The 23561-nt window shown below is 50.2% G+C and overlaps 1 protein-coding gene and 1 non-coding gene across 2 annotated transcripts in view; one reads left to right on the plus strand and one right to left on the minus strand.

Moving 5' to 3' along the window:
* Positions 1 to 23561, plus strand: part of LOC132574388 (lipoma-preferred partner homolog) — a 159829-nt gene that overhangs the window by 113569 nt on the left and 22699 nt on the right. Inside the window, exon 3 of the mRNA XM_060242751.1 lies at positions 22164 to 22276. Coding sequence (XP_060098734.1) covers positions 22164 to 22276 — 113 coding nt within the window. The remainder of the gene's footprint in view (positions 1 to 22163; positions 22277 to 23561) is intronic.
* TRNAI-GAU (transfer RNA isoleucine (anticodon GAU)) lies at positions 19367 to 19438 on the minus strand. Its single transcript has one exon. It is a non-coding gene; the product is annotated as a tRNA-Ile (tRNA).

The following is a 23561-nucleotide window of genomic DNA, read 5'->3' on the forward strand; positions in this document are numbered from 1 at the left end:
ATGCTTGAAACAATAACACTTGTCAGTCGTAAAGGTGCTTTCTTTGTATTTCTCCCATGGGATCCAGAGAACTGGGCAAAGGAAGCTCTGTCTCTTTCCGTCTTTCCTTGGGGGACCAGCAGGGGGAGGAGCTTCAGCCAATAGAAGGAAAAGGGGTTTGGCTCAATATCTCTGCTGGTTGGTTGAGAGAGCCTGGCAAAGCAAGATCTGACTGGAGGTCACTTCCAACTTTATGATTCTATGACTCCCCTCCTTCCTCCCCACGGGAAGAATCTCAGCCAATGGAGAAAATAGAGGCTTTGCTCTGTAGCTCTTGTGCAGTTGAGCAAGCCTTGCAAAGCAAGCTGTGATGCAGAAGAGAGCAAGAGAGAGGAAGAAGGAAGCAGATGACAGCCAGTTGCTCGGGGGCCTGATAGGAGCCCTCTGGGGACCTGATTCAGCACCCTGATATAGAGGATGGTGTGGAGTTGTTTTCTGTCTCCCCAGAAGGTCAGACTAGACCAATGGGTTGAAATTAAACCAGAAGAGTTTCCGGCTCAACTTTAGGAAGAACTTCCTGACCCTTAGAGCGGTTCCTCAGTGGAACAGGCTTCCTCCTTGGGAGGTGGTGGGCTCTCCTTCCTTGGAGGTTTTTCAACAGAGGCTAGATGGCCCTCTGACAGCAATGAGGATGCTGTGAATTTAGGGGGAGGTGTTTGTGAGATTCCTGTATTGTGCAGAGGGTTGGACTAAAGGACCCTGGAGGTCCCTTCCAACTCTAGGATTCTGAGGGGTGACATGAGGGGTGAGGGGTCTGGAGACCAAGTCCTGTGAGGAAAGATTGAAGGAGCTGGGCATGTTTAGCCTGGAGAGGAGGCAGCTGAGAGGTGATAGGATCACCATCTTCAAGTACTTGAAGGGCTGTCCTATATAGGATGGTGTGGAATTGTTTTCTGTCTCCCCAGAAAGTCAGACTAGACCAATGGGTTGAAATTAAACCAGAAGAGTTTCCGGCTCAACATTAGGAAGAACTTCCTGACCCTTAGAGCGGTTCCTCAGTGGAACAGGCTTCCTCCTTGGGAGGTGGTGGGCTCTCCTTCCTTGGTGGTTTTTCAACAGAGGCTAGATGGCCCTCTGACAGCAATGAGGATGCTGTGAATTTAGGGGGAGGTGTTTGTGAGATTACTGTATTGTGCAGAGGGTTGGACTAAAGGACCCTGGAGGTCCCTTCCAACTCTAGGATTCTGAGGGGTGACATGAGGGGTGAGGGGTCTGAAGACCAAGTCCTGTGAGGAAAGATTGAAGGAGCTGGGCATGTTTAGCCTGGAGAGGAGACGGCTGAGAGGTGATAAGATCACCATCTTCAAGTACTTGAAGGGCTGTCCTATAGAGGATGGTGTGGAATTGTTTTCTGTCTCCCCAGAAGGTCAGACTAGACCAATGGGTTGAAATTAAACCAGAAGAGTTTCTGGCTCAACATTAGGAAGAACGTCCTGACTGTTAGGGTGGTTCCTCAGTGGAACAGGCTCCCTCCTCTGGAGGTGGTGGGCTCTCCTTCCTTGGAGGTTTTTCAACAGAGGCTAGAGGGCCAGCTGACAGCAATGAAGATCCTGTGAATTTAGGGGGAGGTGTTTGTGAGTTTCCTGCACTGTGCAGGGGGTTGGACTAGATGACCCTAGAGGTCCCTTCCAACTCTATGATTCTATTCTATGAATAGAGTTTCCAGCTCAACATTCGGAAGAACTTCCTGAGGGTTAGAGCTATTCCTCAGTGGAACAGGCTTCCTCGGGAGGTGGTGGGTTGGCTCTCCTTACTTGGAGGTTTTGAAACAGAGGCTAGATGGCCATCTGACAGCGATGAAGATCCTGTGAATTTAGGGGAAGGGGTTTGTGAGATTCCTGAATTGTGCGGGGGGTTGGACTAGATGACCCTGGAGGTCCCTTCCAACTCTTATGATTCTACGAAAGAGAGATCATTGATCAACAAACTCTTCTAAAGAGTATTTCTTCACTTTGTGTTGAAGGGCTGCATTTTGAGATGGGAACTGATCTGAGACTCTTCAGTCAGGTTTGTAAGAAGGAGGTGGGGACCCAATAAACATGGTTAACAACAACTACAACACCCTGGAATGCTATAGATCAGGGGTGTCAAACATGCGGCCCAGGGGCCGAATCAGGCCCCCAGAGGGCTCCTATCAGGCCCCTGAGCAACTGGCTGTCATTTCCTTCCTTCTCCTTTCACTTCCTTTTAATGTATTTTATTAATGTATTTTAATTCTTAATTTTATTGTTAGCATTTTTATGTTGTGAGCCGCCCTGAGCCCGCTTCGGGTAGGGCGGGATATAAATCGAAATAAATAAATAAATAAGAAGAAGAAGATATTGGATTTATATCCCTCCCTCTACTCCGAAGAGTCTCAGAGCGGCTCACAATCTCCTTTATCTCCCTCCCCCACAACAGACACCCTGTGAGGTAGATGAAGATATTGGATTTATATCCCGCCCTCCACTCCAAAGAGTCTCAGAGCGGCTCACAATCGCCTTTCCTTTCCTCCCCCACAACAGGCACCCTGTGAGGTAGATGAAGATATTGGATTTATATCCCGCCCTCCACTCCAAAGAGTCTCAGAGCGGCTCACAATCTCCTTTATCTCCCTCCCCCACTTTATCTCCCTGTGAGGTGGGTGGGGCTGAGAGGGCTCTCCCAGCAGCTGCCCTTTCAAGGACAGCCTCTGCCAGAGCTATGGCTGACCCAAGGCCATTCCAGCAGGTGCAAGTGGAGGAGTGGGGAATCAAACCCGGTTCTCCCAGATAAGAGTCCGCACACTTAACCACTACACCAAACTGGCTCTAAATAAATAAATAAATCACAGCTTGCTTTGCCAGGCTTGCTCAATCGCACAGGAGCTACGGAGCAAAGACTATTTTCTCAATTGGCTGAGGATCCTCCCTTAGGAAGGAAGGGGGGAAGGGAGATCTTGCTTTGACAGGGTCTCTCAATCGCGCTGCTGAGCCACACCTCTCTTCCTTCTATTGGCTGAGGCTCCCTGGTCCCCTGGGCAAGGAAGGAAAGAGCCAGAGCTTCCTTGGCTTAGTTCCCTGGATCCCATGGGAGAAATACAAAGAAAGCACCTTTAAGACCAACGGCTGCTAATGTTTTAAGGTTGTTTTTTTTTAATAAAAAAAATCTTTAATTGTGTTTTTCTGTGTCCATAACAATGCATGTATCTCTGCTACCCAATCTTGAATAGGTACACACGTGGCCTGGCCCGACGAGGTCTCATTTATGTCAGATTTGGTCTTCATAACAAATGAGATCAGGACCCTTGCTGTAGATCAAGATAGGTAGCTATGTTAGTCAGTCTGTTAGTTCGTGGCGCAGAGTGTTAAAGCTGCCAGGTCCATTAATAATAAGACCTCTGTCCTGCGGGAGTTTCTGTCCGAGCAGGACATGGACCTGGCTTGTGTGACCGAGACCTGGGTGCATGAGGTGGAGACGGTAGCTCTCTCCCAGACCGTCCCCCCGGGATACTCGGTCTTCCACCAGTCACGGACTAGCGGGTGGGGGGGGAGGGGTGGCACTCCTCATACGAGAGGCTTACTCCTTTAGGGCGCTTCCGGCTCCAGAGATCCCAGGCATTGAATGTGTTGGCCTGATGTGGGATGTTGGGGAGGGGTTGGCGATCTGGCTGGTGTACCGACCGTCTAACGCACCGGCCGGCGCCTTACCGTCCCTGGTGGAGGCTGCGGCGGGCTGGGCGTTGGAGCACCCAAGGCTTTTGGTCTTGGGTGACTTCAATGTCCATGCTGACGACGCGGCCTCCAGCCAGGCGACGGACCTGGTGTCATCCATGGCGACACTAGGACTCTCCCAGGTTGTTACAACACCCACTCATCAGGCGGGACACATGTTAGACCTGGTCTTTGCGGCCGGAATATCAGTGACTGATATTGCAATGGAAGCAGTGCCATGGTCAGATCACTTTGCCCTTAAGGCTCGTATGGGGGTGTCACCCAAAACCTGTTTAGGCGGAGAGCATATTTTAGCTCACCCGCGGAGCCTGATGGACCCGGAACGGTTCCTAACGGCTCTTCGGGACACCTGGCACACTGGCGATTCCCTGGATGATCTGATAGAGTCCTGGAACGATGGGCTCTCCAGGGCCATTGAGGAGGTCGCACCCAAGCGCCTCTGCGTCCCCGCTTGAAGCCGACACCCTGGTTTAACCAGGAGCTGCGGCAACAAAAGCGGGGACTCAGACGACTGGAGAGGCAATGGCGGCGTACTCGAGACGAAGTGACCCGAACATCTTATAGAGAGAGTTTGAAGGCCTATGAGATGGCAATCAAAGCCGCAAAGAAAGCGTTCTTTGTGGCTAAGATTGCGTCCGCAACTTCACGTCCGGCACAATTGTTCGACATAATTAGAGGATTTACAACGCTGCCGCAAGGCAGACTAAATTCTATTGAATTGGAAATAGGCTGCGAGGCTTTTGCGAAATTTTTTGTGGATAAAATCGCGTCACTCCGCCCTGACCCCCCTGCCAATTTTGAGACAGTTAGCGAAATCGAGGCCCCGAGCCTGTCTTCGGATTATACGCTGGATGGCTTCGGCCCCCTCAGCCTGGAGGAAGTTGACAGGATCCTCTTATCTGCTCACCCAACAACTTGCAAATTGGACCCATGCCCTTCCTGGCTTATTAAATCTTGCCATGGTGATCTTAGATATCCTATACGGGATATCATAAATAGATCCCTGACGGAGGGGCACTTTCCAACAACGCTCAAAGAGGCTGTGGTTCGTCCCCTCTTAAAGAAACCATCTTTAGACCCGGCCCAATTGGCACACTATCGGCCGGTCTCAAATTTGCCCTTTTTGGGCAAACTTATTGAGAGGGCAGTGGCGATGCAGCTACAGACTTTCCTGGAGGATGCTTCCGTCCTTGACCCATTTCAGTCCGGCTTTCGCCCGGGACATGGGACGGAGACGGTGCTGGTCGCCCTAGTGGATGACCTTCAACGGCATCCTGATCGGGGCAGCTCGACGGTGCTGATGCTGTTAGACCTGTCAGCTGCGTTCGACACGGTCGACCATCGGCTACTGAAGGGTCACCTCGCTGACGCGGGGATTCAGGGGTTGGCCTTACAGTGGCTTTCCTCTTTCCTGGAAGGTCGGGGACAAAGGGTCGCAGTTGGGGGGGAGCTATCCCGGAGGTGCACACTCGATTGTGGTGTGCCCCAAGGGGCGGTTCTCTCCTCGATGTTATTTAACATCTATATGCGGCCTCTTGCCCAGATTGCCCGAAGGCACAGGCTAGGGTGTCACCAGTACACCCAGCTCTATCTACTGATGGACGGCCAGCCGACCTGCGCCCCGGAATATCTAGATCGGGCATTACATGCCGTGGCTGAGTGGCTCAGACTGAGCGGGCTGAAGCTTAACCCTGCGAAGACAGAGTTCCTTTGTCTGGGTCACCGCAGCCCGGGAAGGGGAATCCCCCTACAGGGTCAGGAGCTTGGGGGTGCTATTGGAGCCTTCCTTAAAGATGGAGGCTCAGATAGCAGCCGCTGCCAAGTCCGCGTTTTTTCACCTTAGGCGGGCAAGCCAGTTGGCCCCCTTCCTGGAGCGCGACGACCTAGCAACAGTGATCCATGCTACGGTCACCTCGAGGTTGGACTACTGTAATGCCCTCTACATGGGGCTGCCCCTGTCCCGAACTCGGAAATTGCAGCTGGTGCAGAATGCAGCGGCCCGGCTGTTACTGGGTCTCCCAAAGTGGGGACACATTCAGCCGGGCCTTCGGACCCTGCACTGGCTTCCAGTGATGTACCGAGTCCGGTACAAGGTGCTGGTTATCACCTTTAAAGCCCTATATGGCTTGGGACCTGTCTACCTGAAGGACCGTCTTTCCCCTCATGTTCCCCAGAGAGTACTGAGGTCGGGAACACAAAATCTCCTTACTGTCCCTGGGCCGAAAGAAGCCCGCTTGAAATCCACCAGAGAAAGGGCTTTCTCTGTTATGGCCCCTACATGGTGGAATCAGCTGCCAGAACAGGTGAGGGCCCTGCGGGACCTTGTCCAGTTCCGCAGGGCCTGTAAGACGACCCTCTTCCGGCTAGCCTATACCTAGCTTGAGAATTTAATGCACTTGCCAGATCACTTTTATATATATTTGGAATATTTATTAATCTTTAAGGTTTTATCTGTTTTATCTGTTTTAAATGTTTAATCTTTTACATGTTTAAATATTGTTTAATTTTTATGTCGGATCTATTATTGGAAGACGCCCTGAGCCACTCGTGGAAAGGGTGGGATATAAATTCTAAAAAAATAAAAAAATAAAAAAGTACTGCAGTCCTAAGCTCTGCTCACGACCTGAGTTCGATGCCTGGTGGAAGCTGGCTTTTCAGGTAGCCGGCTCCAGGTTGACTCAGCCTTCCATCCTTCCGAGGTGGGTAAAATGAGTCCCCAGCTTGCTGGGGGGAAAGTGGAGATGACTGGGGAAGGCAATGGCAAACCACTCCATAAAAAGTCTGCCGTGAAAACGTTGTGAAAGCAACGTCACCACAGAGTCGGAAACGACTGGTGCTTGCACAGGGGACCTTTCCTTCCAACAATAGAAAAGAATAAGAAGAAGTGAGTGGTGATTCAGAAAAGTTCACACCCTACCACAAATTTTGTTAGTCTATGCTGGACTCTTCCCCTTTTCTAATGAAACGCTATGGGGGATGCTAAAATTCGGATTGGAATTTTCAGTAATGGTAATAAAAAAAGCATTTCTCTCTTTCGTTTTGCATCCTAAGCTCTTTAAATGTGGTCACTCAATAGTCTTGCGTCATTGTTTTGCGGAAAGGCTGTACTTCCTTTGAAGAAGATATTGGCTTTATATCCCGCCCTATGAAAGCCAGTTTGGTGTAGTGGTGAAGTGTGCGGACTCTTATCTGGGAGAACCGGGTTTGATTCCCCACTCCTCCACTTGCAGCTGCTGGAATGGCCTTGGGTCAACCGTAGCTCTAGCAGAGGTTGTCCTTGAAAGGGCAGCTGCTGGGAGAGCCCTCTCAGCCCCACCCACCTCACAGGGTGTCTGTTCTGGGGGAGGGAGATAAAGGAGATTGTGAGCCGCTCTGAGTCTCTTCGGAGTGGAGGGCGGAATATAAATCCAATATCTTCTTCTTTCTTCTTATTCTTATGCTCTGAAAACGACTGGTGCTTGCACAGGGGACTACCTTTACCTTATTATACTCTGAATCTCAGAGTCTCACAGCAGTCACAATCTCCTTTACCTCTCCACACCCCCCCCCACAGACACCCTTTGAAATGGGTGGGGCTGAGAGAGCTCTGACAGAAGTTGCCCTTTCAAGGACAACTCCTACGAGAGCTATGGCTGACCCAAGGCCATTCCAGCAGCTGCAAGTGGAGGAGTGGGGGAATCAAACCCGGTTCTCCCGGATAAGAGAGCTATGGCTGACCCAAGGCCATTCCAGCAGCTGCAAGTGGAGGAGTGGGGGAATCAAACCAGGTTCTCCCGGATAAGAGAGCTCTGGCTGACCCAAGGCCATTCCGGCAGCTGCAAGTAGAGGAGTGGGGAATCAAACCCGGTTCTCCCGGATAAGAGAGCTCTGGCTGACCCAAGGCCATTCCGGCAGTTGCAAGTGGAGGAGTGGGGAATCAAACCCGGTTCTCCCGGATAAGAGAGCTCTGGCTGACCCAAGGCCATTCCAGCAGCTGCAAGTGGAGGAGTGGGGGAATCAAACCCAGTTCTCCCAGATAAGAGAGCTATGGCTGACCCTAGGCCATTCCAGCAGGTGCAAGTGGAGGAGTGGGGAATCAAACCCGGTTCTCCCAGATAAGAGAGCTCTGGCTGACCCAAGGCCATTCCGGCAGTTGCAAGTGGAGGAGTGGGGAATCAAACCCGGTTCTCCCGGATAAGAGAGCTCTGGCTGACCCAAGGCCATCCCAGCAGCTGCAAGTGGAGGAGTGGGGAATCAAACCCGGTTCTCCCAGATAAGAGAGCTCTGGCTGACCCAAGGCCATCCCAGCAGCTGCAAGTGGAGGAGTGGGGAATCAAACCCAGTTCTCCCAGATAAGAGTCCACACACTTTTTTGGGGGGGGGGGGTAATTAAATGCTCTCCACAGCCATGTTTCATCTGTCTACTATTGCTACAGCCCGTGTTTTTTTTTTTTACCAGCTTCCATTCCGTTCTCCTTCCTACAGCAGTCCCAACCAGTCAAATTTCCCGTGTGATACTATCAGTTAAACATCTTTAAGGTTGTTACCGGTGTTTCCTAAAGGAAAAGGTAAAGGTAGTCCCCTGTGCAAGCAGCAGTCGTTTCACAACGTTTTCACGGCAGACTTTTTAGCGGGGTGGTTTGCCATCGCCTTCCCCAGTCATCTACGCTTCCCCCTCAGCAAGCTGGAGACCCATTTGACCGACCTCGGAAGGACGGAAGGCTGAGTCAACCTCGAGCCAGCTACCTGAAAACCCAGCTTCCGCTGGGGATCGAACTCAGGTCGTGAGCAAAGAGCTCGGACTGCAGTACTGCACCTTTACCACTCTGCGCCACGGGGCTTCTTGTGTTTCCTAAACAGGCAAACGCTTTTTGTTCCCATTTGCAGAAGTCCCTTGAAAACTTCCCTGACGGGTCTGTCTGCAAGGGGAATTTTTGAAACTGACAGGAGTGGAAACATCTAACCGCCACCCACCCACCCCCCCCACCCACCCCTCTCTGTCTTTCTTTCTTTCTCTTAGTTCAGCCGCAGTCTCCATCTGCAACCAGACACGACTTGTTAAAATAAACTCAATTCTGGATCCAGACGGAACGTTTGTGCTCTTTTCATCCCAACCCTTCAGGCTTTCCTTGCGCAAAAATGTCCCCATGGCAACCGCGTTTCAGCCCTGACCGGATTGTTTGTTGGCAATAGATTATTAATTCATATTTTCAAAAACCTATTGTGCGCCTCTGCTTTTAAGGTGAAGTTTGCTTTGCCATTTGCAGAGCCGGCTTACCGCTAACCTCTTCGTATCTCCCGTTATTTTCTAGAGCACAAATGCAGCACTTACCACCCACCCACCCAACCCCGGTTTTCAGTTGCTTTTCCTCACAGAAGAAGAAACCTGCCCAATAGCTTAGAACAGGGGTGGCTGAACTAGCTTGGGAACCACATGCGGCTCTTTATATATATTATGCGGCTCTCAAAGCACCCTCTGCCCCATCAGCTAACTTGGAAAAAGGCAATTTCTTTCTTTAAATCACTTCTCTGAGCCAAGCCAGCCGGCGGCTTGGAGAATGCATTTAAGTTAATGTTGCTTTCTTTCCATCTCTCCCTCCCTACATCTAGAACTTAAGAGAAGCCATGTTGGATCAGGCCAATGGCCCATCCAATCCAACACTCTATGTCACATAAGAACATAGAAGCCCTGTTGGATCAGGCTAGTGGCCCATCCAGTCCAACACTCTGTGTCACATAAGAACATAAGAGAAGCCATGTTGGGTCAGGCCAATGGCCCATCCAGTCCAACACTCTGTGTCAATTAAGAACATAGAAGCCACGTTGGATCAGGCTAGGCCCATCCAGTCCAACACTCTGAGTCACATAAGAACATAAGAGGAGCCATGTTGGATCAGGCCAGTGGCCCATCCAGTCCAACATCCTTTGTCATACAATAGCCAAAAACCATCAGCCATCAGGAGGTCAGCAAGCAGGGCCAGAACTCCAGAAACCCCTCCCGCTCTTGCCCTGCCAATCACCAAGTAGACAGAGCATCACTGACCCAGACATAAGAACATATAACAAGCCATGCTGAGTCAGACCAATGGCCTTCCAAACTGAGAGCCAATTATGGTGTAGTGGTTAAGTGTGCAGACTCTTATCTGGGAGGACCAGGTTTGATTCCCCACTCCTCCACTTGCACCTGCTGGAATGGTCTTGGGTCAGCCATAGCTCTGGCAGAGGTTGTCCTTGAAAGGGCAGCTGCTGTGAGAGCCCTCTCAGCCCCGCCCACCTCACAGGGTGTCCGTTGTGGGGGGAGAAGATATAGGAGATTGTGAGACGCTCTGAGTCTGATTCAGAGAGAAAGGCAGGGTATAAATCTGCAATTCTTCTTCTCCTCCTCTCCCTCCCTCCCTCCCTCCCTCCCTCCCTCCCTCCCTCCCTCCTCCTTCCTTCCTTCCTTCCTTCCTTCCTTCCTTCCTTCCTTCCTTCCTTCCTTCCTTCCTTCCTTCCTTCCTTCCTTCCTTCCAGCATCTGATTTGATAGTGTTGCTGAATTTTGCAGTTTCTATACCTTCATAGTGCATTTTTACGGATCTATGGTTATCTCCTTGGAGTTTGATGCAATAACAGAGAGGCAGAAGAAAGGGGTGACACAGATATAACCCAGGGAAAGGTGATTTTTCTTTTTTGCCCCCCTGAAACTCATTAACAGCAGTCAAACGAGAGGTCGATTTGGTGACCGTAGCAGCTGTATATAAACAGGAATCCTTTTTGAAGCTATAAAAGCAGATCATTGGAAAGGGGGTGGGGGGGCAGATTTCATAAAGGTGAAATTATAGATGGGCATGAAAAATTCATCAGGGGATTTAAGCCATTTCCAAACCGCATGAAACATTAACCAGCGCAGTCGAGAACGGGTTGGTGCGACGTGTGCCTATTCCAACTTAAAGCCCTCAAACACCCTCCCACCCCCCACCCCACACACAATATACTGCATGGTGACATCAAATAATAACTGAGTTGATACAACATCGCAGTACGCAGGCCTCTATTTGGACAGGAATTCGCAGGAATGGAGCACATCTTATTGTGCTCTTTCTTTCTTACCCCCCCCTCTCCCCCCCCCCCGCAAAAAAAAAAAGAAATACTTGCTTCTGGGCTCCATTGATTAAGATATTACAGCATGGGGAAAAGTGCAGAAAAGGGCAACCAGAATGATTCAGAGGTTGGAACACTTTCGCTGTGAAGAAAGGTTAAAACGCTTGAGGCTCTTTAGCTTGGAGAAACGTCGACTGCGGGGTGACAGGAGAGAGGTTGACAAGATTATGCATGGGATGGAGAAAGCAGAGGAAGAAGTCCTTTTCTCCCTTTCTCACAATACAAGAACTCGTGGACGTTCAATGAAATTGCTGAGCAGTCGGGTTAGAACGGATAAAAGGAAGTCCTTCTTCACCCAAAGGGTGATGGCTACAGTCACCATCTGCAGTGATCTTGGATCCCAGAAATGTAAAGTCTGTCACGATTTCCACGTCTTCCCCTTCTATTTGTCAAGGTGTGATGGGGCCGGATGCCGTGATCTTAGTTTATTAGATGTAGCATGTCCAAGTCTTTTTGATTAGATCTCAAGGGCAGCTGTCTTGGCGTAGCAGTCCTTTGATTCCAGCAGCCTATTTCACACAGTATTCAAGCAAATGTCCCTGGAAGGCCCACTCAGACCTGATATTCAGAAGTCTTCTTCTGCTGAATGTTGAGGTTCCATTTTAGTTGCTGTGGCTTGTATCTGTTGATGGATCATGAATTCTTCTATTTCCCTTTTTTGGCCAGCACTATCCTTTATGGCAGGAGTGGCTAAACCACAGCTCTGGAGCCACATGTGGCTCTTTCACACATATTCTGTGGACTCTTATCTGGGAGAACCGGGTTTGATTCCCCAGTCTTCCACTTGCAGCTGCTGGAATGGGCTTGGGTCAGCCATAGCTCTTGCAGGAGTTGTCCTTGAAAGGGCAGCTTCTGTCAGAGCTCTCTCAGCCCCACCCACCTCACAGTGTGTCTGTTGTGAGGAGGGAGGTAAAGAAGATTGTGACCGCTCTGAGACTCTGTCCTTGAAAGGGCAGCTGCTGTGAGAGCTCTCTCAGCCCCACCCAACTCACAGGGTGTCTGTTGTGGAGGAGGAAGGGAAAGGAGATTGTAGGCCACTCTGAGACTCTGTCCTTGAAAGGGCAGCTTCTGTCAGAGCTCTCTCAGCCCCACCCACCTCACAGGGTGACTATTGTGGGGAAGGGAAAGAGGACCAGTCTGGCATAGTGGTTAAGTGCGCAGACACTTATCTGGGAGAACTGAGTTTGATTCTGCACTCCTCCACTTGCAGCTGCTATAATGGCCTTGGGTCAGCCATAGCTCTTGTAGGAGTTGTCCTTGAAAGGGCAGCTTCAGGGTGTCTGTTGTGGGGAGGGGAAGGGAAAGAGGACCAGTCTGGTGTAGTGGTTAAGTGCGCAGGCTCTTATCTGGGAGAACTGTGTTTGATTCCCCACTCCTCCACTTGCAGCTGCTGGAATGGCCTTGGGTCAGCCATAGCTTTTGTAGGAGTCGTCCTTGAAAGGGCAGCTGCTGTGAGAGCTCTCTCAGCCCCACCCACCTCACAGTGTGTCTGTTGTGAGGAGGGAGGTAAAGAAGATTGTGACCGCTTTGAGATTCAGAGTATAGGGTGGGATATAAATCCAGTACGTTCATACTTCTGTAAACCTCTGTCATGTCCCTCCGTAAAAATATTTTCTCTAAAGAAGAAGAAGAAGATATTGGATTTATATCCCGCCCTCCACTCCGTAGAATCTCAGAGCGGCTCACAGTCTCCTTTACCTTCCTCCCCCACAACAGACACCCTGTGAGGTAGGTAGGGCTGAGAGAGCTCTCCCAGCAGCTGCCCTTTCAAGGACAGAGTCTCAGAGAGGCCTACAATCTCCTTTCCTTCCTCCCGCACAACAGACACCCTGTGAGGTGGGTGGGGCTGGAGAGGGCTCTCACAGCAGCTGCCCTTTCAAGGACAACTCCTGCCAGAGCTATGGCGGACCCAAGGCCATTCCAGCAGGTGCAAGTGGAGGAGCGAGGAATCAAATCCAGTTCTCCCAGAGAAGAGTCCGCACACTCAACCACTACACCAAACTCTTTGTCCTTCCCTCTGAGAGAAATGCTCCAACCAACACGTTGGGCTGCCCTTTCCTTCACCTTCTCCAGCTCTACAGTATCTGTTTGGCCATGTGACCAGAACTGTGCAAAGGAGGGCTTGAACTCCTGTCCGTTTGTCCCACAGCAGTGTCCCAACTAGGGAGGACTGCTCGAGCCCACAGAATAATCGAAGAGGGAGGATGGAATTTGGAGCACAGGTTTGGAAGGAGGATGGAGAGAATGACTGGGTGCCGTCTGGGCCATTCTGAAGTGTGATCCTCTTTGTGTGAAGCAGGGGAAACGGCTTGTCTAAAAGGTTCTGCGATCCTCACGAGGAGGAATGCAGTCATCTTGCGATGTGGTGGAGAAAGCACACTCAAGAGAAAGTGATTTTTTTTTTTATCTGCTCCAGCGGGAGATGGGACAGAGATTCTGGGGGTGTAGAGTGGGAACACTGAAGTGGAGACCGATAACTTACCATGCGGATCTGAAGAATCACAGAATTGTAGAGTTGGATGGGTCCTCCAAGGTCCCTGGACAATGCAGGGAATTCACACATGCCTCCCCCCACACACATGCGCAGCCAGTGACCCTTACTCCATGCCCAGAAGAAGGCAAAGAAAAACCCCTCCAGGATCCTTGGCCAAACTGGCCTGGATAAATATTGCTTCTTGACCCCAAAGGGGCGATCAGCATTTCCCTGGGAAGAAGAAGAAGAAGAACAACAAAAAACGACAACCACCACCAACACCACCAACAAACAACCAACCAAAACAACCACAACAAACCACAACCACCACAACAACAAAACAGAGAAGCCATGTTGGATCAGGCCAATGGCCCATCAAGTCCAACACTCTGTGTCACATAAGAGAAGCCATGTTGGATCAGGCCAGTGGCCCCTCCAGTCCAACACTCTGTGTCACATAAGAACATAAGAGAAGCCATATTGGATCAGGCCAGTGGCCACTCCAGTCGAACACTCTGTGTCACATAAGAGAAGCCATGTTGGATCAGGCCAGTGGCCCATCCGGTCCAACACTCTGCATCATATAAGAACATAAGAGAAGCCATGTTGGATCAGGCCAATGGCTCATCCAGTCCAACACTCTGTGTCACATAAGAACATAAGAGAAGCCATGTTGGATCAGGCCAATGGCTCATCCAGTCCAACACTCCGTGTCACATAAGAACATAAGAGAAGCCATGTTGGATCAGGCCAGTGGCCCATCCGGTCCAACACTCTGCATCATATAAGAACATAAGAGAAGCCATGTTGGATCAGGCCAATGGCTCATCCAGTCCAACACTCTGTGTCACATAAGAGAAGCCATGTTGGATCAGGCCAGTGGCCCCTCCAGTCCAGCACTCTGTGTCACATAAGAACATAAGAGAAGCCATGTCAGATCAGGCCAGTGGCTCATCCAGTCCAACACTCTGTGTCACAGAAGAACATAAGAGAAGCCATGTTGGATCAGGCCAATGGCCCCTCCAGTCCAACACTCTGTGTCACATAAGAACATAAGGGAAGGCGTGTTGGATCAGGCCAGTGGCCCATCCAGTCCAACACTCTGTGTCACACAGTGGCCAAAAAAAAAACAAAACCAGGTGCCATCAGGTGGTCCATTAGTGGGGCCAGGACATTTTTCCAATGCTATAATATCTTTTTTGAGATGCAGAATTGTACACAGTATTCCAAATGAGACCACACCATCTATTTATATAATAGCATTATGATAGTAGCAGCACCCCTGGGATAGATGGCCATCTGACAGCAATGAGGAACCTGTGAATATAGGGGGAGGTGTTTGTGAGTTTTCTGCATTGTGCAGGGGGTTGAGTAGATGACCTTGGAGGTCCCTTCCAACTCTATGATTCTATTCTGTGAAAGATGTAGAAAAGTGCAAGAATATGGAAGCACCTTGAAGACTAACATATTCTCATTTCTTTCTGATGCAGCTGTTCTTATATCTTGGAGTGTGCAGTGATTTCAGATGCCAAAAGACAATAGCAGCTGGATGATAATAGCAGACGTGATTGGATTAGGTTTGATATACAATGGGGTGTTAGGCATGGAGAAATCAGCATGGGTAATGAGACAGGAAGCCTAGGTCTTGATTCAGTCCAGGAGAAGATATAGTTTTCTTGTCCCATTAGCAATGCCTACTCCATGCCTACTACCCCTCTGCATCAGGCGTGTGCATTTGGTTTGGCCGAACCGAATACAGCCACCCCAAAACAGCTGGTTCAGCTGCATTCAGGCTGTATAGAGCAAAATCAGATTCTCTGATCTTATTCGGGAGCCGAATACAGTAGCAGCAAACTGCTGCTGAAATTTGGCAGCCATTCGGCCTCATTATACCCTATAGACCATTGAAGTCAATGGCAAACTAGGGAATAATGAAGTGCATCTGGGGGGCAGGGGGGTTGAGGTAGAGGCTCCAAACCCCCTCCGCTCCGACTGCCTTTCATTATACCCAATTTCCTACCATTGGTTCTTAAGGTATAATGGAGAGATGGGTGCCCACAGAATTGGACCCTTTGGTCCAATCTTTTTGGAACTTGGGAGTTCTGTAGGAGACAGGCCGTTGCAGCTCTCCTAGAAATTTGGAGCCTCTACCTCAAACCTCCTCTCCTCCAGCCGTCTTTCATTATACCCCATTTCACCATTGATTTCAGTGATCCATAGGGTATAATGGGGCCATATCTTCAGGAATAGCCAACTATCTCCCGAATCAGATTCGGCTACCAAATCTGCTATTAGGAGATATATGGCCTCCCGAATTTTTTAGCCCTGAATACCCCCGAATTCAAATCTTTCTGATTTTATTTTTTTTCATTTGCCCGCCCCTACTCTACATATCGTATCGAATCTAATAATTAAGAACATAAGAACATAAGAGAAGCCATGTTGGATCAGGCCAACGGCCCATCAAGTCCAACACTCTGTGTCACACAGTGGCAAAAAATGTTATATACACACATACACTGTGGCTAATAGCCACTGATGGACCTGTGCTCCATACACTGTGGCTAATAGCCACTGATGGACCTGTGCTCCATACACTGTGGCTAATAGCCACTGATGGACCTGTGCTCCATATTTTTATCTAAACCCCTCTTGAAGGTGGCTATACTTGTGGCCGCCACCACCTCCTGTGGCAGTGAATTCCACATGTTAATCACCCTTTGGGTGAAGAAGTACTTCCTTTTATCCGTCTTAACCTGTCTGCTCAGCAATTTCATCGAATGCCCACGAGTTCTTGTATTGTGAGAAAGGGAGAAAAGTACTTCTTTCTCTACTTTCTCCATTCCATGCATTATCTTGTAAACCTCTATCATGTCACCCCGCAGTCGACGTTTCTCCAAGCTAAAGAGTCCCAAGCGTTTCAACCTTTCTTCATAGGGAAAGTGCTCCAGCCCTTTAATCATTCTAGTTGCCCTTCTCTGCACCTTCTCTAAAGCTATAATATCCTTTTTGAGGTGCGGCGACCAGAACTGCACACAGTACTCCAAATGAGACCGCACCATCGATTTATACAGGGGCATTATGATACTGGCTGATTTGTTTTCAATTCCCTTCCTAATAATTCCCAGCATGGCATTGGCCTTTTTTATTGCAAACGCACACTGTCTTGACACTTTCAGTGAGTTATCTATCATGACCCCAAGATCTCTCTCTTGATCAGTCTCTGCCAGTTCACACCCCATCAACTTGTATTTGTAGCTGGGATTCTTAGCCCCAATGTGCATTACTATCTATCCTGCTATCATCATTCATTGAAGGTGAAATGGGTCTGCAAGAACCATATTTGCATCTATTCCCTTTTTAAAAAAGCAGCCATGTCAGTCTTTTGGGATGGAGGGTGCCAGACTGCTTGCGGGTAGGCAGCGCCTAATTGCCGGGAAATATTACGTTCTCAGAGAAGAATCTTTTTACGACGAGATCCATCATTCACTGCCTGGCACGGCAGGGGGCTAATATGGCCTTCTTCCTGCTGGGAGCTCTTCACGCAGCCTCCCTCGGACTGACTGATTATGCCTCTCGAGGGGCCTGGAATCACCCAGATGACTAATTGCAATTCCTTGCATGTCCCGCAGCGAGTCTTGGGGATAATTAGCCCCAAACAAAATTAGGCAAACTGGCCCTTTTAATGAGAGTCGTCCCACCCACCCCTCAATGGCTCCGGCTTCGATGTTTCCATTCTGTTTTGCTGAAAAGGCTTCAGAGAGGAATAAAAACAGATACAGTTTGGTGTGGCGGTTAAGCACGCGGACTTTTATCTGGGAGAACTGGGTTTGATTCCCCACTCCTCCACTTGCAGCTGCTGGGACGGCCTTGGGTCAGCCGTAGCTCTGGCAGAGGTTGTCCTTGAAAGGGCAGCTTCTGTCAGAGCACTCTCAGCCCCACCCACCTCACAGGGTGTCTTTTGTGGGTGGGGGGGAAGGTAAAGGAGATTGTAAGCCACTCTGAGTCTCTGATTCAGAGAGAAGGGCGGGGTATAAATCTGCAGTCTTCTTCTTTATCCAAAGGAGAGGAAAAATCAATAATTTAGTTTTTTCATAGGTAGAAATGAATCCAGTAGTTCCATGAAGTTCAGCAGTATTTGGAGGGGCATAAACTTATACCCTGAAAATATTGTTGGTCTCTATGGTGCTCCTGGGGCTGTACCTAGCTGTCACTTTCCAAGCTGATACCTTGAACATCTTCTTGACCTCCAAAGCACTACCAGACTTTTATCTGGCAGACAAACCCAACTACTCCCTGAAACTACCCTCAACTTTTCCTTGTTTCTTGCTTTTCTACTTATGGCCACCTGACACAAAGCACTGTGGGAAATGGTGGTGGAAAGGCCTGCCAAGATGCAGTTGATTTCTGGAGACCCTGCAGGGCTGTGGTGTCAAACTCATTTGTTATGAGGGCCAGATCTGACATAAATGAGACCTTGTGAGGCTGGTCCATGTGTGTACCTATTTAAGATTAGGTAGAGGAAAAGGAAAGATCCTCTGTGCAAGCACCAGTCGTTTCCAACTCTGGGGTGACGTTGCTTTCACAATGTTTTCACGGCAGACTTTTGACGGGGTGGTTTGCCCTTGCCTTCCCCAGTCATCTCCACTTTCCCCCCCAGCAAGCTGGGGACTCCTTTGACCGACCTCGGAAGGATGGAAGGCTGAGTCAACCTGGAGCCGGCTACCTGAAAACCCAGCTTCCGCCAGGATCGAACTCAGGTCGTGAGCAGAGCTTAGGACTGCAGTACTGCAGCTTTAACACTCTGCGCCACGGGGCTCTTAAGATTAGGTAGCAGAGATAGACACTTTATAAAGGACAAAGACAAACGTAGTTAAAGATTTTTTTTTTAAAAGAAAACTTAAAGCATGCTTAAAACATTAGCACTTGGTCTTAAAGCCTGCTTCGGCACAGAGGGCGGGATATAAATCCAATAAAATAAATAAATTTGTTTATTTACTGTGCGAGTGAATAATAACAAAAAATTATATTTCTCCCATGGGATTCAGGGATCTGGGCAAAGGAATCTCTGGCTCTTTCCTTCCTTCCCCAGGGGACCAGGAGGGGGAGGAGCCTCAGCCAATCGAAGGGAGAGAGGCCTGGCTCAGTAGCTCTGCTGTGTGATTGAGCAAGCCTTGCAAAGCAAGCTGTGATGCAGAAGGAAGCAAGAGAGAGGGAGAAGGAAGCAGACGACAGCCAGTCGCTCGGGGGCCTGATGGGAGCCTTCGAGGGCCTGATTCAGCCCCTGGGCCGCATGTTTGCCACCCCTGCTGTAGGGTATTCGAAGCAAGGGATGTTCAGAAAGTGGTTTGCCGTCGCCTGCCTCTGCATTACTACCCTGCATTACTATTCCTTGGAGGTCTCCCATCCAAATACTGACCAGGACCTATAGCTTCTGAGATCTGATGAGATCAGGCTAGCCCAGGGGTACCAAATGTGCAGTTCGGGGGGCCAAATCAGGCTGCTATCAGGCCCCCAAGCAAGTGGCTTTTGTCTGCTTCCTTCTCCCTCTCTCATGCTTCCTTGAACATATGAAGCTGCCTCAGTCCATCAGTCTTGTCTACTCAGACTGGCAGCGGCTCTCCAGGGTCTCAAGCTGAGGTTTTTCACACCGACTTGCCTGGACCCTTTTGAGTTGGAGATGCCGGGGATTGAACCTGGGACCTTCTGCTTCCCAAGCAGATGCTCTACCACTGAGCCACCGTCCCTCCTTCCTTCCTTCCTTGAACATATGAAGCTGCCTTCTACTGAATCAGACCCTCCGTCCATCAGTCTTGTCTACTCAGACTGGCAGTGGCTCTCCAGGGTCTCAAGCTGAGGTTTTTCACGCCTACTTGCCTGGACCCTTTTGAGTTGGAGATGCCGGGGATTGAACCTGGGACCTTCTGCTTGCCGAGCAGATGCTCTACCTCTGAGCCACCATCCCCTCCCCTGATTGGCAGTGGCTCTCCAGGGTCTCAAGCTCAGGTTTTTCACGCCTACTTGCCTGGACCCTTTTGAGTTGGAGATGCCAGGGATTGAACCTGGGACCTTCTGCTTATCAAGCAGATGCTCTACCACTGAGCCACAGCCCCATTCATGGCTCTCCAGGGTCTCAAGCTGAGGTCTTTCACACCTACTTGCCTGGACCCTTTTTAGTTGGAGATGCCGGGGACTGAACCTGGGACCTTCTGCTTACCAAGCAGATGCTCTACCACTGAGCCACAGCTCCATTCATGGCTCTCCAGGGTCTCAAGCTGAGGTTTTTCACGCCTATTTGCCTGGACCCTTTTGAGTTGGAGATGCCGGGGATTGAACCTGGGACCTTCTGTTTACCAAGCAGAGGCTCTACCACTGAGCCACCGTCCCTCCCTAAAAAGTATGTATTGTCTATTCAGACTGGCAGCGGCTCTCCAGGGTCTCAAGCTGAGGTTTTTCACGCCTATTTGCCTGGACCCTTGAGTTGGAGATGCCGGGGATTGAACCTGGGACCTTCTGCTTACCACACAAATGCTCTACCACTGAGCCACCGTCCCCTCCCCTGATTGGCAGTGGCTCTCCAGGGTCTCAAGCTGAGGTTTTTCACGCCTACTTGCCTGGACCCTTTTCAGTTGGAGATGCTGGGGATTGAACCTGGGACCTTCTGCTTACCACGCAAATGCTCTACCACTGAGCCACCGTCCCCTCCCCTGACCAGCAGTGGCTCTCCAGGGTCTCAAGCTGAGGTTTTTCACGCCTACTTGCCTGGACCCTTTTGAGTTGGAGATGCCGGCGATTGAACCTGGGACCTTCTGCTTACCAAGCAGGTGCTCTACCACTGAGCCACCGTCCCTCCCCTGACCGGCAGTGGCTCTCCAGGGTCTCAAGCTGAGATTTTTCACACCAATTTACCTGGACCCTTTTTGGAGATGCCAGGGATTGAACCTGGGACCTTCTGCTTACCAAGCAGAGGCTCTACCACTGAGCCACCGTCCTTCTACATCTCAGCTTGCTTTGCAAGGCTTGCTCAATCGCACAGGAGCTACAGAGCAAAGCCTCTATTTTCTCCATTGGCTGAGGCTCCTTCCTTGGGGAGGAAGGGGTGGGTGGGTGGAGGAATAGCTTACTTTGCCAGGCTCTCGCAATCCCACAGCAGAGCTACTGAGCCAAGCCTCTCTTCCTTCTATTGGCTGAGGTTCTCCCCCCCACACACAGTTCCCTGGGGAAGGCAGGCAAGAGCCAGAGCTTCCTTTGCCCAGTTCCCTGGATCCCGTGGGTGAGATACAAAGAAAGCATCTTTAAAACCAAGGAGTGCTAACGTTTTCCGTTTTTTTTAAAGGAATTCTTTGTGTTTGCCTGTGTTCTTTATAAAATTTATCTCTCTGCTACCTGATCATACGCATGGCCCGGCCCGACGTGGCTCGGCCCAAGCCAACATAGTCCGGCCCAACAAGATCTCATTCGTGTCAGATCCGGCCCGCATAACAAATGAGCTTGACACCCTGGGCTAGCCCGCACGATTCAAGGGGAAGTCGCCCTCCCCGCCTCTGAAATACCCAGGTGTGACTGGATCTGCATTTTCAGCCGTCTGGTGGCAACAGGTTTTCCTCAGCCGAAGCAGTGGGATGCCAAACATTCCAAACATTTGTTTTATTCTTGCGTATAATCCAGTCTTGATAAACATCAGTCGCGTGTGCACAGGAGGATACAGAGGCCTTTCTCGGCAGGAGCTCTGAAATGACAGCGGGGGAAACAGCCTCTCCGCGGCGTTTGTTTTTCTTTCCTGAAAATGCTCTCCCGAATCTCTCCGTTCCCCTCCAGTTTCTCTTTTGGTGAAGCGTGATGAGTGTGATGCGGTGGCTAAAAGGGCCAATGCAATTTTGGGCTGTATCAACAACAGTCTAGTGTCCAGGTCACGCAATGTGATGGTATCGCTTTACTCTGCTCTGGGAAGACCTCACCTGGAGTCTTGTGTTCAGTTTTGGGCACCACATTTTAAGAAGGATCTAGACAAGCTGGAACAGGTCCAGAGGAGGGCGACGAAGATGCTGGGGGGTCTGGAGACCAAGTCCTATGAGGAAAGGTTGAAGGAGCTGGGGATGTTTAGCCTGGAGACGAGGCGGCTGAGAGGTGATAGGATCACCATCTTCAAGTCCTTTAAGGGCTGTCCTATAGACGATGATGTGGAATTGTTTTCTGTGGCCCCTGAAGGTAGGACCAGAGCCAATGGGTTGAAATTAAAAGAATTACAATAAAAACAATAACAATAAAAATAGTTAAATAAACATTAACACCAACAATTTAAAACAGTTTAAACCAGGGTCTTCAAACTTTTTAAATAGGGGGCCAGTTCACTGTCCCTCAGACTGTTGGAGGGCCGGACTGCCGTCAGTTCTCCGTCTTCTGCATCTCTCTCCCTTCCCCACACCACACACCCCGGCCTGGGAATTCACCTAACCTCGGTATCACCTCACACTCTGTCTCCGCCGCCTCAGCCCAGTGCCGGAAGTGTGCGTTGCTAACGCGAGTTTAGGTCGAACGTCACTTCCGGTCTGATTTTGCCATAACCCGGCGGGCCGCATAAACGTCCTCAGCGGGCCGCATCTGGCCCGCAGGCCGTAGTTTGAGGACCCCTGGTTTAAACCATTTGGCACTGATTCTGTATGATCTAGAATGGCATTCCGTGCTCTTCGACCGCCAGTTGGATCTGATATTGGGGTGGGGGTCGTCGCTCGGTTGAAAGCTCAGCGAAATGATATTATCTTGCAAGCCTGGTGGAATGGGGCAAGGTCCCGCAGGGCTCCGCCTTGAACCTTCTTTTCTCCCTTTCAATGCCCACAGGTGATTTCCCTCCACCGCCACCCCCTCCGCCAGAAGACCCCGGGAGCCTCCCACAGCCTCCGAGTGCCTTCCCGCCTCCGCCGCCTCCGGATCAAGCCCTTTTCCATGTTGAGGTAAGGAGATGTCCCTTTTGATGTGTGCTGAGAGAACTGCCGAAGAACGAGTGGCCAGCTCTGGGTCAGGAATCATAGAATCACAGAATCATAGAGTTGGAAGGGACCTCTAGGGTCATTTAGTCCAACTCCCTCACAAATAACTTCCCCTAAATTCACAGGATTTTCATTGCTGTCAGATGGCCGTCTAGCCCCTGCTGAAAAACCTCCAAGAAAGGAGAGCCCACCACCTCCCAAGGAGGAAGCCTGTTCCACTGAGGAACCACTCTAATGGTCAGGAAGTCCTTCCTATTGTGGAGCCGGAAACTCTTCTGATTTAATTTCAATCTATTGGCTCTGGTCCTACCTTCTGTGGCCACAGAAAACAATTCCACACCATCCTCTATAGGACAGCCCTTCAAAGACTTGAAGATGGTGATCCTATCACCTTTCAGCCGCCTCCTCTCCAGGCTGTACAGGCCCAGCTCCTTCAACCTTTCCTCAGAGGACTTGGTCTCCAGACCCCTCACCATCTTCGTCCCCCTCCTCTGGACCCGTTCCAGCTTGTCTAGATCCTTCTTAAAATGTGGTGCCCAAAACTGAACACAAGACTCCAGGTGAGGTCTTACCAGAGCAGAGTAAAGCAATACCATCACATCACGAGATCTGGACACTATATTTCTGTTGATACAGCCCAAAATTGCATTGGCCTTTTTAGTCACCTATTTTTAGGAAATACCTGGAGATTCTGGGGCGGAGCCTGTGGGGGGCAGGGTTTCGGGAGGGGAAGAAGAAGAGTTGGTTTTTGTGCACTGCTCTTTGCTACCTGAAGGTGTCTCAAAACCCCTCCCTAAGAGAGTCAGTTTGGTGTAGTGGTTAAGTGCACGGGCTCTTATCTGGGAGAACTGGATTTGATTCCCCACTCCTCCACTTGCACCTGCTAGCATGCCCTTGGGTCAGCCATAGCTCTGGCAGAGCTTGTCCTTGAAAGGACAGCTGCTGTGAGAGCTCTCTCAGCCCCACCCACCTCACAGGGTGTCTGTTACGGGGAAAGAAGATAAAGGAGATTGTGAGCCGTTTTGAGACTCTTGATTCAGAGAGAAGGGTGGGGTATAAATCTGCAGTCTTCTTCCAACAGCCACCATGCACCTTTATATCTCAGTAGGCTTAGAAGAAGCCTGCAAACTGCCTGTATTTTAGACAGTGTGTCTAAATCATGTGGTTAGTACTTGGACGGGAGACCAAGAGGAAAGCTGAATGGACCGGGGGGGGGGGGGGGGGGAGTAGGCAGAGCCACGTGGATCTT

This window comes from Heteronotia binoei, chromosome 6, assembly GCF_032191835.1.
Source record: "Heteronotia binoei isolate CCM8104 ecotype False Entrance Well chromosome 6, APGP_CSIRO_Hbin_v1, whole genome shotgun sequence".
Classification (NCBI taxonomy): Eukaryota; Metazoa; Chordata; class Lepidosauria; order Squamata; family Gekkonidae; genus Heteronotia; species Heteronotia binoei.